The sequence below is a fragment of the Geotrypetes seraphini genome, chromosome 4 (assembly GCF_902459505.1).
Source record: "Geotrypetes seraphini chromosome 4, aGeoSer1.1, whole genome shotgun sequence".
NCBI classification, from domain to species: domain Eukaryota; kingdom Metazoa; phylum Chordata; class Amphibia; order Gymnophiona; family Dermophiidae; genus Geotrypetes; species Geotrypetes seraphini.
Window position 1 is genome coordinate 29,957,933 of NC_047087.1, and position 15,540 is coordinate 29,973,472.

A 15,540-nucleotide genomic window follows, 5' to 3' on the forward strand; every position below is an offset into this window, starting at 1 on the left:
TGTGGACTTTTCCTCCAGGAAATTGTCCAAACCTTTCTTAAAACCAGCTATGCTATCCGTTCTTACCACAACCTCTGGCAATGCGTTCCAGAGCTTAACTATTCTCTGAGTGAAAAAAATATTTCCTCCTATTGGTTTTAAAAGTATTTCCCTGTAACTTCATCGAGTGTCCCCTAGCTGAATCTTGCTCTAAGTGCTTGTAGTAATAAGACCCTCTAAATTAGCAAGCTGATTTTATTCTCTCATATTGCAAAAACTGGCTTGAACTGAACAAGATTCTTTTGCTCCAAATATAAATTTATCACTGAAAGAATGCCAAATTTGCTTTGATTTGGGATAGATCATCATAAAAATGTGACTCTTTGTTATCCTTCCGAAAAGGCCGAGGGACATTAGAAAGTTCTACCTTTATAACAGTGTCACTATCCGGGTGTGAGTCTATAAAAACAAGTAATAATGGTCTCATTTTTCATGCAATCTCTATACTGAGCATCATTTCAAAGCAAAGGACGAGAAAGCACAAATCATTCACATAGTGATAAATGAGCAAGTGCTAAAGCAAACAGCTACTATAGCACAAAGTCGAGCATTGACAATGAAGAAGTGCTTTAGATTGCCCTATTGCTTAGAAAAGAGGTTGCATAATATGGCAACTAGGCTGAGAATCGAATCTAATCGAATCTAATCTAATCTTCGGTTTATATACCGGGTCATCTCCCAGTGGAGCTCGACTCGGTTCACGTATAATTAAGACTAGCAGAAAACATAGGAGAAGGAAGAACTAATTAAAAACTAAAGTACCTAAGAAAAGCATAAGATAATAACTATAATATTATCATTTCATTGAGGCTGTAGTTAGACCATTTAAAAATTGCGAGAACAACAAAGTTTTCAGGAATTTACAAAATAATTCCTGTAGCCTACAAGCCTAAGGAAGTTGGGAAGTTCATTCGAGATCTCCCCCTTCTGCTTCTATTCCTTTCTCTCCTCTCTTCTACCTTCCAAAGTATTTAGATCAATGCTGTCTTGTTAAAATGTTTTTTTTATTTTTATTTTTCCTCTAACTCTACTTTTCACTTCTCTATTACCCTCCAGGTACTTTAGTTAGATTGTGAGCCTTCGGGACAGTAAGGGAATTTTTCAAGTACCTTTCTTATTTCTAATCTTAATGTATATTTTCTGTAAACCGCTTAGAACCTAACGGATGTAGCGGTATATAAGAAATAAATTACATTACATTACATCTCTACAAACTTGAAAACAAAAGATCGACTAAGCTTTCCGGAAGATTTAATTCCCTTAAAGGAAGGGAAGGCTAACTTATATCTTTGCGTGTTTTGGTATTCCAACATAAGGGGACAAAAGGATCAAATATTCCATAGAGAAGCTTGAAGATTATGCATGCACATTTAAACTGGATCCAAAAGCGAACTGGAAGCTTTATCAACAAAGGGGGAAACATGATCATACTTTCGTTTCCCAAAAATGAGCTTAGCTGCAGTATTCTGTATTAACTGAAGTCGTTTTAGACTGTTCTGCTTAATGCCCAGACAAACCATGGGAAGATGGTTGAGGAATAGAGGGTCATGGCTGGAATTTAAAATGTAGGTGGGAAAAATGGTAAATATGCTCAGCGCTCTGCCAGGCCCGGTAAGAACACTCTGGGATGATTTTTATATAATTTTTGTTAAATTTTATGTCAACTGCTTAGATCGTATAATAGTCGGTATATCAAACTGAAATAAACTTGAACACTGAAACTCTCTCTCCTTCTCTGCTCAGACCCAACGGACTGCTAAAACCTGTCACTTCCTCCTCTATAATATTACCAAACTCTGACCTCTCCTCTCTGAATACACTAGCAAAACCCTTATCCACACTCTCATCACTTCAGACTACCACAACGTACTTCTCCCAGTTCTCCCGCACATCCGTCTCGCACCCCTTTCATCCGTTCAAAATGCTGCTGCATGACTCATAGTCCACGAGAGCCGCTAAGCTCACATTACCCCTCTCCTCAAGTCACTACATTGGCCCCCCCATCCGTTTCCGAATACAGTTCAAAATTTTCTTACTGACCTACAAGTGCATTCACTCTGTAGCCCCTCAATATCTCTCCTCACTTATTTTACCCGTGCTTCCCAACCCCATGAACTCCATTCATTGGGCAAGCCCCTCTTATCTGTACCTTTCTCCTCCACTGCCAACTCCAGTCTCTGTCCTTTCTTTCATGCCACGCCGTATGCCTGGAACAGGCTGCTCTGTGTCTAGCAGTATTCAAATCCAAACTACAAGCTCACTTTTTATAAAACTGCTTTCAGCTCTTAACTCCCACTCACTGTTGTCAGATACCTAGACCCATTGTATAATTTCATCTACCAGAACCTCCCCAATCCTGAGATGTCTTGTCTGTCTGTCCAAATTAGATTGTAAGCTCTTCTGAGCATGGATTGTCTATTGAATGTTAAATGTACAGTCCTGTGTATGCCTTTCAGCACTACAGGATTGATTATTATTATTAATAATAATAATAGCTTTATTTATATCCCATCATATTTTTTGGTTGGGATTTGGGATGGGATTAGAGGTAAGTTACAAAATTAATCAGGGACCCCTGTTCAGGCACTAGGCCTGATGGGTCGGCGCGGGAGCGGACCGCTGAGCAAGATGGACCTCTGGTCTGACTCAGCGGGGGCAACTTCTTATGTTCTTAAGACAGTTTACAACAAGAGAGGCTGCAGGAATGTAGCAAAGTTACATCAGGAACATTAAGTAGGAGGAAACAAATAGGTGTAACATAATTATATATATCAGAAGGCAGAGCATGCAAGTAGACTTTGAGGAAGTTTAAACAAATTTATCAAATAAATGAGTTTTCAGTGATCTTCTGAATGATTGGTATGACGATGAGTTAAGGAGTAAGTCACTTAGAGTAATTTTCCAGATTCTTGCTTGGAAGGAAAGTGTAGTAGTAGTAGAGAACAACACAGAGGACAGTAGAAACAGCAATGAGCAACAGTAAGAGAAAAACAAAGAAGAGATAACCTGCTTCTTTATCATTGTTTACCTCCCAGATACTCAACTTACATTTGCTTTAATAGGGTTGTCCAACGTCGGTTCCTGAGGGCTGCAATCCAGTCGGGTTTTCAGGATTTCCCAGATGAATATGCATGAGATCTACCGCACTGCTTCCTCTGTATGCAAATAGATCTCATGCAAATTCATTGTGGGAAATCCTGAAAATCTGACCTGGCGAGAGCCAAGGTCAGACGTTCCTACTTTAGAACATCTTGGAATGGTGAAGGAGGGGGGGGGGAGCTGCTGTTCTTTTTTCCCCTTAGGCCTTTTTCTGTTTCAGAGTTGTCCTCAAATGCATGATCTTACCCAGAATTGCTTCTCTTTACAATAGAGCCAGCCTATATGTCAGGACCCGCGCTTCTTGTTTATGGCAAACCACCATTTATTTGGGATAGGCTTTGTCGATTCTTAGCAGAGGCTGTCATTAAATTCTCCAGTACGCTTCTCGTAGGGATTTTAACATACACGTACCCCCCCTCTTTTAATCTGATCTAATCTAATCTTCTATTTGTGCGTCCCTCATACCTAAACAGGCTCAAGGCAACTTTTAAAGGGAAGAGGAGAGGATGGGGAGGGAGGGAGGAGAGGAGGGAGAGAGGGGAGGTGGATAAGTAGGAGAGAAAGGGAGGGGAGAGAAAAGAAGGGGAAGGAAGTGGGAGGGGAGGGGGAGGAGAAGAGGAGAGGGTAAAGGAGATTAAGTGTCGAACAGATGGATTTTCAGTTTTCTTCGGAAGTTGATGTGGCAAGGTTCAGTTCTGGTCATTTCTGTAAGGCCATTCCAAGATTTTACTAAGGCGCGCTAGCCGACTTAGCATGTACTAAAGGCTAACACCTTCCATTTCCTAGCAGTTGCAGCAGGGTAATCTGTGCTTTTTGCGCTAGGGGTTGGAGCATCAACATAGAATGGATATGGAAACGTTATCCAGGTAGTACACTGCACTTACCCTATGCTGTCTAGTGTATAGTTAACACAGGATCATTTGCCATCTCTTAAATAGGAGATGTTAAGTGCTTCCGCATTAACTGCTGGCAGGTACTACACACTAACTTCCTCTTTTACAAAGTAGCGCTAAGATTTTTAGCGCTCGCTAAATATTAGCACACGCTAAACACACACTAAACGCTGACACGTGCATGTTATCCTGTGGACGCGTTAGCGTTTAGCACACATGTTGATTTAGCGTGCACTAAATCCACGCTAAAACGCTTAGCGCGCCTTTGTAAAAGAGGACCTAAATATGGGACCAAAATAGGAACATGATGGCACTGTCTATCTTAGGTGTCACTTGGTAAAGTCTCTTGTTAAGCCACGGTAACCACAAACTTTAGCATTTAGAAAAAGGGCCCCATAATGTGGATGTATTAAATCTGTCCAGTGAAAGCAAACAACCAGTTTCTGTTTCATATCATCAAAAATAACAGTTGAGAAACCGAAATATATAGCAATTCAGAAATTAAATTGTTTGCGAGGCAGAGTGACTTATGAATTTCTTCCCATAACAGTATGAGTCATTTTAGATATACTGTGTAGTGTGAGGTCAGTTTTCAAAAGCCTCCAGCTGAGTGATTACTGTGTTAGCTAACGAGCCTGCTCAAGGGATCATTTTCTAAAGTTATTTTCTTGCGTTTGTGGCCACAAACAGTCATGAATAAGGTGACCATATGTCCCGTTTTGAACGGGACCATCCCGTTTTTAGATCCCCTATCCCGTTGTCCCCACACACAGCTTTGGGACTTTGAGATGTCCCGTTTTCAGGGACAGCGACCTGAAGCTGTGCACGGGGACAATGGGACAGGCGATCACTTCCTGTCCCTCCCTGCCGTGCAAAAATAAAAAAAAGCCTCCCTCCAGCGCCTGATTCAAATACCCCTCCCGGTCTGCTGCTGCTGCTGCTGCTGCTGTTCTTACCTCCCTCCAGCTCCAATTCAAACCCCCCACCGCTGCTGCTAATTGCCTCCCAGAAACCTTCTTCTTGACGTCAATTCTGACGTCGGGGAGGACATTCTGGGCCAGCCAGGCAGCGATTGGCTGGCCCGGAACGTCCTCTCCGATGTCAGAATTGATGTCGGGAAGAAGGCTTCTGGGCGGCAATTAGCAGCAGCGGTGGTGGGTTTGAATCGACACTGGAGGGAGGTAAGGAGAGAGGCTGGGGGGGAGGAAGGAGGGAGGCTTTTTTTTTTTGCATGGCAGGGAGGGAAGTAAGTAGGCAGGCAAGCAGGCTGGCTTTGGCGCAGCAGGGAGGGAGGGAGGTAGGTAGGCAGGCAGGCAGGCAGGCAGGCTGGCTTCGGGGGTGGGGGTGGGACAAAGTCTGGAAGGCAGTGAGGGGGACACAGGAAGGAGGCACTGAGGGCACTAAGGATATAGGAAGGGGCACTAAGGACATAGAAAGGAGACACTGAGGGCACTAACGATATAGGAAGTGACACTAAGGATATAGGAAGGAGGCACTGAGGGCACTAAGGACATAGGAAGGGGCACTAAGGACATGGGAGGCACTGGGGGTACTAAGGATATAGGAAGGAGGCACTGAGAGCACTAAGGAGATAGGAAGGAAGGAGGGAGGGAGGGAATAGAAAGGGACAATTGTTGGGCCTGAGTGCAGAAAGAAAGAAAGGATGCACAGTCAGAAGGAAACGCAACCAGAGACTCATGAAATCACCAGACAGCAAAGGTAGGAAAAATGATTTTATTTTCAATTTAATAATCAAAATGTGTTAGTTTTGAGAATTTATATCTGCTGTCTATATTTTGCACTATATTTGTCTATTTTTTTATAGTTAATGAGCTGACATTGCATATTTTAAAGTCATCTGCCTTGACATCTTTGAAACCCCCCCAAATATAAATGATAATTAACATTTTCTCTGCGTATGGTATGCTTTGTAGTTTTTTAATAATTTTATGGTTACCATTATGAATTAATAAGATATTATGTGTACATGAAAAATGAATGGAAGAAATTGGGGATGGGATGGGGGGGGGCGGGGCTAGGGCGGGATTGAAAATTAATAGATGTCCCGTTTTGATGAAAAAAATAAATGGTCGCATTATGCATAAATGTAAGTTCCTCCTTTATAGAATTGCCCACGTAGTGAATTTAAATTTTCATGTCTTCATTAAGGGGTCCTTTTATTAAACTATGGCATACACTAATGCGTGCTGATAGCAAAAACAAACAAACATGTCCTACTGAGGGGCATGCTGAGACATCCCACATTAATTAAATCCAGCATGGGGGGATAGAAGCCATTACTGGACATATTTGTACTGTCTGTGTCCCATGCATAGCCAAATCCAGCATGGAGGATGATGCCGGACAGACTTGCATGATCTGTGTCCCGCACATGGCGAGAGGCAGGTAAAGGATTGACAACTTCAGTGTGTTGATTTTATTGTCACCCACTGCAAGTGAGGATACTGCTTAGCTTAGGAGAAAGCGTAAGGCATCTTGACTGATAAGTTGAATACTGTCAGCAGTACATCACATATCATCCCCTTCATGTTTGGCTGCCTATACGGTTAGTATGGTGGTAACTTCACAACCAGCATTTAAACATGGGTGACCTGGGTCTACATGGAGTGGTAGGAATTTAAGAACATAAGAATTGCCATACTGGGACAGACTGAAGGTCCATCAAGCCCAGTATCCTGTGTCCAACAGTGGCCAACCCATGTCCCAAGTACCTAACTAGATCCCAAGTAGCAAACAGAGTCTATGCTGCTTATCCTAGGAATAAGCAGTAGATTCCCCCAATCCATCTCAATAATGACCTATGGGATTCTCTTTTAGGAAATTAGCCAAACCTTTTTTAAACCCCGCTAAGCTAACTGATTTCATCACATTCTTCAGCAACAAATTCCAGAGTTTAATTACATATTGTGTGAAGAAATATTTTCTCCAGTTTGTTTTCAATCTACTACTTAGCTTCATCCCATGTCCCCTAGTCCTAGTATTTTTGGAAAGAGTGAACAAGCAATTCACATCTACCCTTTCCACTCCACTCATTATTTTATAGACCTCTATCATATCACCCCTGATCCATCTCTTCTCCAAACTGAAGAGCCCTAGCCACTTTAGCCTCTCCTCATAGGAAAGTCATCCCATCCCTTTTATCATTTTTGTCACCCTTCTCTGCACCTTTTCTAATTCCACTATATCTTTTTTGAGACACGGCCCTGGTTGCCTTGTTAGTCAGACTGGATGGACCATGAGGATTTTGTTTCTGAATATTTAGGCTCAGCATTGACTGTGGAAGTCAGTCCAGCTAACTACCATGAACACAAACTAAATTTGGACGCTAGCTAATTTTGGATGTAATCCCTTATGCCTGTTAGACTTGGTGCAAATGTTAGTATACAAAAATGGTAATTGGGCGCACGAATAGCAACTATTCTATATCATCATGTCTAAATTCTGGGAATACCTTGATCCACCCATGCTCCTCTTGAATTATGCACCTTAAAATTTAGGCACAAATGTTATAGAATAGGTTGCAGGCTAGATCCAGGCGCAACTCCAAGTGAATGCCAATTAATACCAATTATTGATTGTTAATGGTTCATTAATTTGTTTGCATGCAATCTGGGATCTGTGTTCAAATGTATGCACCTGCCATTTGCCCACCTATACAGAATCTGTCGGATAACTTCTAGCAGCCACCCAAGAACAAGATATTCGGTGTTGATAGCCAAATGTGGCCGAGCACTCAGTAGCATGACATAACATAAAAATGTATGTATATGGCGCAAAACCTTGATGATCGATGCGGTTTACAGGATAAAAGGGGACTGAAAATCACAGCGAAATACAAAGCATCAAACTTCCATAAATTTTTCAAATAAATAGGTTTTTAACAATTCCCTAAAGTCCTGATAAGAAGGTATAACTGGTTATCAAACAACTAAAATCTTTATCCCAAGTAGCAGCCTGAAATGACAATTGTCATTGAAAATATATTTTATATAAACAACCTTTAGCAAATGGAAAGACAAATAAAGCAAGAGTATGCTGTAAGCGTTTAGAATTTGCAAATATAAAATGATCCACAAGATAACTACCGTGTTTCCCCGAAAATAAGATCTACTCCGAAAATAAGCCCAAGTCCCGGGATTCACCGGCAGTTTCCCTTTCCTCCCTCCCATACCTTGTGCAGCAGAACCCTTTAGCGAGCCCCGCCCCGCCCAAGCACCCCCCCTGCCGCACAGCCGAACCCCCATCCTTCCCTCCCTATCATCCGAATCCCGCCGACCACGAGTGAGCCCTACATACAGTACCTCCCTAAGCAGTGTCGGGCCAGCAGCACTCTAAACAGGCTGCTTCGGCTCTGTATGCCCATGAATTCACTCTGCCGCATTACTGATCAGTAACGCGGCAGAGTGAATTCACGGGTAGACAAGGCCGAAGCAGCCTGTATAGAGTGCTGCTGGCCTGATGCTTCTTAGGGAGGTATGTAGGGCTTGCTCACGGTCGGCGGGGTTCGGATGGGAGGGAAGGATGGGGGTTCAGCTGTGCGGCGGAGCAGGTGCTCAGGGTGTGCTTGCTCAAAGGTTCTGCAGCACAAAGAATGGAGGGAGGGAAGGGAAGCTGGGCAAGGGTCCTTCTGCATGAGAGATAGGAGGGAAGGGAGAAAAGATGCTGCAAAGGTGGGGGAGAGAAAGGAAAGAGGAAGAATTGGAGTGAAGGAGAGGAAGGGAGAGATGATCATGTACATACCCCGAAAATAAGACCTAGTGTGTTTCTTGGGCCTAAAACTAATATAAAACACTGTCTTATTTGGGGGGAAACACAGTAGGTGCTAGACCATGAGACACCTTATAACACATACATCCAAATTTAAATATCATTCTTGCCTTAGCTGGAAGTCAGTGCAGTTTATCACAATAAAGTGTCACATGGACTTCAGATTGAATATCAATCGGACATCTGTATTTTGAATAATACGTAATCTATGAAGTCTAAATTAGCTCAGGGTGAACAGAATTAAAAAAAAGAAACGACTACCCTAGAGCTAAATATTACCCAGATAATTTCTAAATAATTATGAAGATTCACCAATATGTTCATTAGCTTGGCAATTATCACCTAATTTAGATAAAATCATGTTCCCCTTAAAAGTCGCCTACCTGTATGTGGTTCTATAGAAAAATAGGGTTGTCCCTCCAAAATGCTGTAAACCAGTTTAGCGCTGTTACCATATACCGGATCATCTGCATCTGTGGCTGTTACTTTTGTGACAAAGGTACCTACAACAGATGAAGAACATATGTTTAATGATTTCTGTACTTGCTCGGCAAGACACGACCCATTTGCATTTAAACAATGATCAGCCATAGCCTGAGGACTCCTGACACATTGACTGAAATGGCTCCATATTGATGACTTGTAATTTGAAGCTAACAAAACCGTCTAAGCTCAGATGAATAAAGTTCATTCGCCACAAAGTGCTTGGAAATAAAGTGATGGGTTTCAGCAGAACGGTCCATGTGACACAAAAGCAGTACCAATCAGCTTAGAGTTCCATTAGCATAGTAAGGGGGTGGTCCGCCCCGGGCGCAGTCTCTGTAAAGGGCACAGACAGCTGTCCTCCTCTCTGCCCCCTCCTTCCTGACCCCCCCCCCGCCGCATGCGTGTGTCCCTTACCATCCCTCGTGCCTCTTCCCTTTTTTCCTGTGCGAGCAGCATTACGAACTTGCTGCCCCCGCCCCGCAGCTAGGAAGTGACGTCAGATGAATAGTTGACACGACGCGGGCAACGAGTTCGCGCACTTGCTTTTGCCTGGAAAATTAAAAAGGTGCAGGGGAAGGGAAGGAGGGTGCGCACATGGCAGGGTGGGACAGAAAGGAAAAGGGACGGGGGAGGGGTGCCACTTACCCTCGCTACGCCACTGCAACAGTTAAAGGTGTAGTTGTCAACACGGGCTACCATTAAGGTTTGTTATTTTGCTATTAACCTCTGCCATGAGTAACTAGCCCACTCTTTTACTAAGGTACGCTAACCGAATTGAATTAGCGCATGCTAAACATTATCATGTCCATAGACAACATACACGTGTTAGCGTTTAGCGCACGCTAAATCGATTAGCGCACCTTCGTAAAAGAGGGTCTAGGTCTTACTGCAAAAAAAATGAACCTGTACTAAAACAGCATGAGTTAAAGGGGAAGTCATCCAGATTCAGTAAAAGACAAGATTTTAGTGCAATTTAATTTACCATAGGACTCACCTACCTGCAGTATATTTGTACCACTGACTGATGACTCCTGTGGTAAAGAACTCATGTTGCATATGATCCACTTCCCACTCAGCATTAGTCCATCAGCCCTGGAATATCTGGCCTCAAATTGTTACCCAATTTTCCCGGACTGCATTTAACTGGGTCAGCTATACTTCACCCATTTACCCCCTGAGTTGCAGCCCTCCCCACATACATCAGCCCTCCTTGTACGAGCATCGATCCCTTCCTACTCATAAATCTCTCCCTACATCAGCCTCCCTCCATACATCAACCCACACAAGTGTTCCCTTATCTCCAAACCCCTGCACATAAATTCCCTCATTATACCTCTCTCTCACCAAGGGACTCGCACACCCCCACCTTAGAGGCCTACGAGGCAATACCCTGCCTGCACCTTCTCTCAAAATGATGCCCCTATCTTGCAGGACTTCCACAAGTAGTCATGCTTCCATTTTGAGAAGACATTACCAATGTTGGCGACTGTTAATATGTTCGGGAAGAAGTTATCAACGTGAGCTACTGTTCCGATGGGTCATTTTACTATAAACCTGGGTTATTAGTAATTAGGCCTCATTGTGTAAACTAAGACCTGTAGTAAAATAACAGATCTTACCCCCTAATCGTGTATCACAAACTATGTGCCCTCTGAGATTTTAAGTGTGTTGCGGCACACTGGGCAGGAAGAGAGGCTCCGGCGCCTGTGTCAGCTGACTTGCTCCTACCGTCGCTGGGACTGACTTTTACGGTCGCATATCTGCCGAGCGTCTTCTCTCCGTATCACCGGACCAGCAGCGGCAGATCTGTGTGCTTTTACCTTCACCACACAGCTGCCGCTAGCAGTAGTTTAGCCGCGGTTTCATCAGGCAGCCTCGGGCCCTTTGCTAAGCCTGCCCGCTTCAATGATGCAATGCAGGACAGCCTAGCAAAGGATCCGAGACTGCCTGATGAAACCGTGGCTAAACTACTGCTTGCAACAGCTGTGTGGCAAAGTTAAAAGTACACAGTGAGCTGCCGCTAGGCTAGAGAGAGGAGAGGTATTGCTGGACAGAGAAGGAGGGTCGGGAAAAGGGGTACTGCTAAACATGGGGAGGAGGGAAGGGAGAAGTGGTATTGCTGGACAGGGGCGATGAGAGAATGGAGAAGGGGCACTGCTGAACAGGGGGAGGAGGGAAGGGAGAAGGGGTATTACTGGGCAGAGGCAGGAGGGAAGGGGTACTGCTGGACAGGGGGAGGTAAAAGGAAGGGAGAAGAGGTGCTGCTGAACCTGGAAGACAGGGAGAGAAAGGAAAGGTGCTACACACTGGTGGGGAGGGTGAGATGGTGCATGGGGAAAGAGCATGTTGGGTTGGGGGTGGGAACGAGGGATGTCACTCGAGGGAAGGGACATAGAGAGAAAGCATACAGGAGACAGAAAGTGTTGGACTCGTGGAGAGGGCGAGATGGATGGGGAGTACAGAAAGGAGGGAAGAGGGCAGAGAGTGAAAAGTTAGACTCATGGAGGGAGAGAGAGAGAGAGAGATGTTGGTTGAGGAAGGGAAGGAGGACCAGAGGAAAAGCATGCAGGAGGAAGAGAGAAAAAAAAAATGTTGGACTAGTGGAAAGGAGGGGGAAATGTTGAACTGGGAGGGAGGGGAGTCTGGTAGCGCTACAGAAATAATAATAGTAGAAGTAATAGTAGATGGAGATGCCAGATTGTGGGAAGGAGAGGAGAGAGATGCCAGACTGGGAAGGGGAAAAGGAAGAAGAGAGATGTTGGACCACTGGGGGGGGGGAGGGAAGGAGGAAAGGAGAGAGATGTCAGACCATGGAAATAGGTAGGGAAAGAGAGAGAGAGATAGCCATTAAGAGACTTGTCAGAGCGTCTGATTGACTATTTGAACTGCTTTAAAGTTTTAGAGTATTCCCTGCCGCCCAGTACATTCAGTTGAGTGTGGCTGTATTCTAATGGTGTTTAGTTTCCTGAAGCAGGAGCACGAAATGTGTGCATCTTGAAACCAAGAAACCAAGCTTTAAGTTAAGCAACTTTTTGTTTTCTAATATTTATTTGGTATGACTTTGGCACATATTTGGCACTATTTATTGCTTTAAAATATGAAAGATTTAGCAATGATTGGATGGTGAGGTGGCAAAATGGGGGGGTTTAACCTTCTGAAAAAGCCCCTCCATATCTCTGAGCTGATCTTTACATATGTATAACATGATTTAAGCTTTATTTATGTAAATCTTTGATATTATTATAAAGATGGATGCAAGGCAGAAAGTGAAGATGGAGAGAAAAACAGTCAATGGATCAGAAGGCCCTGGAAACATAGTTAAAAGGACAGTCAAACAAAGGAAGACAAGGGTGGTGTCTTTTCAACCAGTGATAAAGGTCTTTATTTGCTTAATAAAGACCTTTATCACTGGTTGAAAAGACACCAACCTTGCCTTTCTTTGTTTGACTGTCCTTTTTTGAAGGTGAGGTGCTCTTCTGTTTGCCTGCTCGAGCATAGTTAAAAGCACAGAAAAATAAAGTCACCAGATGACAAAGGTAGGGAAAATGATTTTATTTTTAATATAGTGATTGAAATGTGTCAGTTTTGAGAATTTATATCTGCTGTGTATATTGTGTGTATATGAAAAATGAATGGAAAAAAAAATTGCATTACAATTAGTAAAGGGGGTGGGATCTAGGGAAGAGCTTGGGTGGATCTAGGGTAGAGTTTGGGAACAGAGAATGACACGGTGACAAAATTCATCACCATTCCCGTCCCCGCGGATAACCGCGGGAAACCATCTTCATGTCATTCTTTACGGAGAGAGGGAAGAATCAGAGTATGAATGGCCACAACCACTGACCCACAAGCTTTGCTTTGAAGAATGCTGGTGTAGAAGGACTGAGGTTGAAATAGACACTAAAAAATGACATGGGATTATTTCCCGCGGTTATCCGCGGGGACGGGAACGGTGATGAATTTTGTCACCGTGTCATTCTCTATTTGGGAGGTCTGTGTTTGGGGGTACTCAGTTGATATTTGTTAGACTTTCCTGCTGGCACGCCCTACTGGCATTTCAGGGCCTGTATGGCGGGCCTCTGCCCATGCGTGGATATCAGCATGATGATGTCATGCATGCACGTGATATCATCACTGTGACATCCACGCGCTTCAGGGTGCCTCGAGCCGTGGCCTCTACCTCTAGTATGCCCCAGCTTGAGAAAGTTTGAGACATACTGCCCTAATTCATATTATTTTCACACAGGTTTTATTTTGAGGCTAACAGTAAAATGACCCATCTAAACAGTAGCTCATGTTGATAACTTCCTCCCGAACATATTAACATATTTCATACTGGAAACCATGCTTAACTTTAGGGCATCGATTTACACCAACTGAAATGTGGTGTAAATCCTCAGGACTAATCCTTATTCTGTAACCACACACATAAATTGCAGGAATGCTCCTGATCTGCCAAAGACCCTCCCATGGGCATGCCCTCTGGAACCACATGTAAAATTTATGCGCGCATCCCATGTTTAAATTCATGTATGTCAGTTTTTAATAACTTCAATTAGCGTCTACAATTGCTTGCTAAGATCCAAATTATCAGTGCTAATTGGTTCATTATCCAATTAAATTACACATGCGGAATGGGCACACACCCAAAGCAGAAAACTATGTAGTTGTGTATGTATGTGTAATTGCTGGAATATTTGAGGAAACCAAGCTCATCACTCTGCATTCACTTAATTTTATCAGCATTCTGAGCCTCAAGTATCTACAGCAATCTTGTCACTCTGACGAAAGAATATTCAGCCACCTATGGCTTGCTTAACAACAAACTGAAAAATGAAAGAACCTTTGTCATTTAGGTTTATAAAGTTGAGGTTATGATGAAATAAATGTTAGTAATGTAGGGAAATCTCAGAGAGAGCGAGAGCCAGAAAGTCTTGAGCATACGCAAATGCTCGAGACCCAGGCAAGAGGCGGGATCTTTGTTCACGTCCTGTGGGCTGCGTGCCGGTGCCAGATAGGGGTAAGGCTTCTTTTAGGGCGGGCGGGGGATGCCGGTTCACACCGGGGGTAGGGGGGGGCGGTGTTCACGGGCAGGGGAGCAATGCTCGCAAATCGAGTCAACGCTCGGTTTGCAAGTCATGATTTGTGAGAATGTTTTGCTCGTCTTGCAAAACACTCGCAAACCGCGTTACTCGCAAACTGAGGTTTGACTGTACTTTAAAAAATAAAAAAAGAGTTTTGGTCACTTAACCCTCCAATGTCCCAGGTACTAATAAATACCTACTGTATATATAAGTAAATACATTTGAATGTAACCACAGAAAGGTGGTATATCAAATTTTCATCTCCTTACCCTTTGATTTTATTCTTGTTTTGTTTGTGGGTGGGTTTTTGTTTGATTGTTTTTTGCATGACAGGACAGCCATGATGAGATACAAGCCCTCTTTTACTAAGGTGTGCAAACTGATAAGCGGACGCTAATCAAATTAGCACTTGCTAAATGAATTAGCGTACGCTAAACGCTAACGCGTGCTTGTTAGTCTATGGATGCGTTTCATTTGCACAGGCTTTTGTTTTATACCATTCTCATTGCGGTTTATCTCAAACCTTAACAACCATGGACCCCTGAAGAAGGTGTGTTCTCCGAAACACGGACAGTGTCGGGTCCCTTGGTTTGTAGTAAGGTGATATCAGTAACTGCATTAACATTTGGTACAAATAAACATAGCCTGCATCTTGTATATTTTGATCTGCAGTTTTTTCTTGTTTTTTGAGTTAGCGTTTAACACACAGGTGTCAAAGTCGGTCCTCGAGGGCCGGAATCCAGTCGGGTTTTCAAGATTTCCCCAATGAATATGCATGAGATCTATGTGCATGCACTGCTTTCAATGCATATTCATTGGGGAAATCCTGAAAACCCGACTGGATTACGGCCCTCGAGGAGGGACTTTGACACCCCTGGTTAACACATGCTAATTCAATTAACGCATGCTAATCGGTTAGCGCACCTTAGTAAAAGAGGGGGGTCAGAGTTTTATGGAGAAGAAAGAACTGACACCACATCTTGAGGCAGCTGGAATTTTGCGAAACGTTGGCCATCGTCGGTGAAAGGTGGATTCTACTTTGGAGAAGTACCTCTCCATTTGTGTTTTGTATTATTCTGTGTTGACTTGTTCTACGCCAGAAGCTCTGCATTGCACAAGGCCCTTTTTTCTTGTTTAAACAACCACTTTGA

General features: G+C 43.4%; 1 protein-coding gene across 1 annotated transcript in view; it reads right to left on the minus strand.

Annotated features, from left to right (window-relative positions):
• The window catches only part of LOC117359637 (cadherin-8), a 469,702-nt gene that overhangs the window by 325,866 nt on the left and 128,296 nt on the right, over nt 1-15,540 (minus strand). Inside the window, exon 3 of the mRNA XM_033942802.1 lies at nt 9,203-9,322. Coding sequence (XP_033798693.1) covers nt 9,203-9,322 — 120 coding nt within the window. The remainder of the gene's footprint in view (nt 1-9,202; nt 9,323-15,540) is intronic.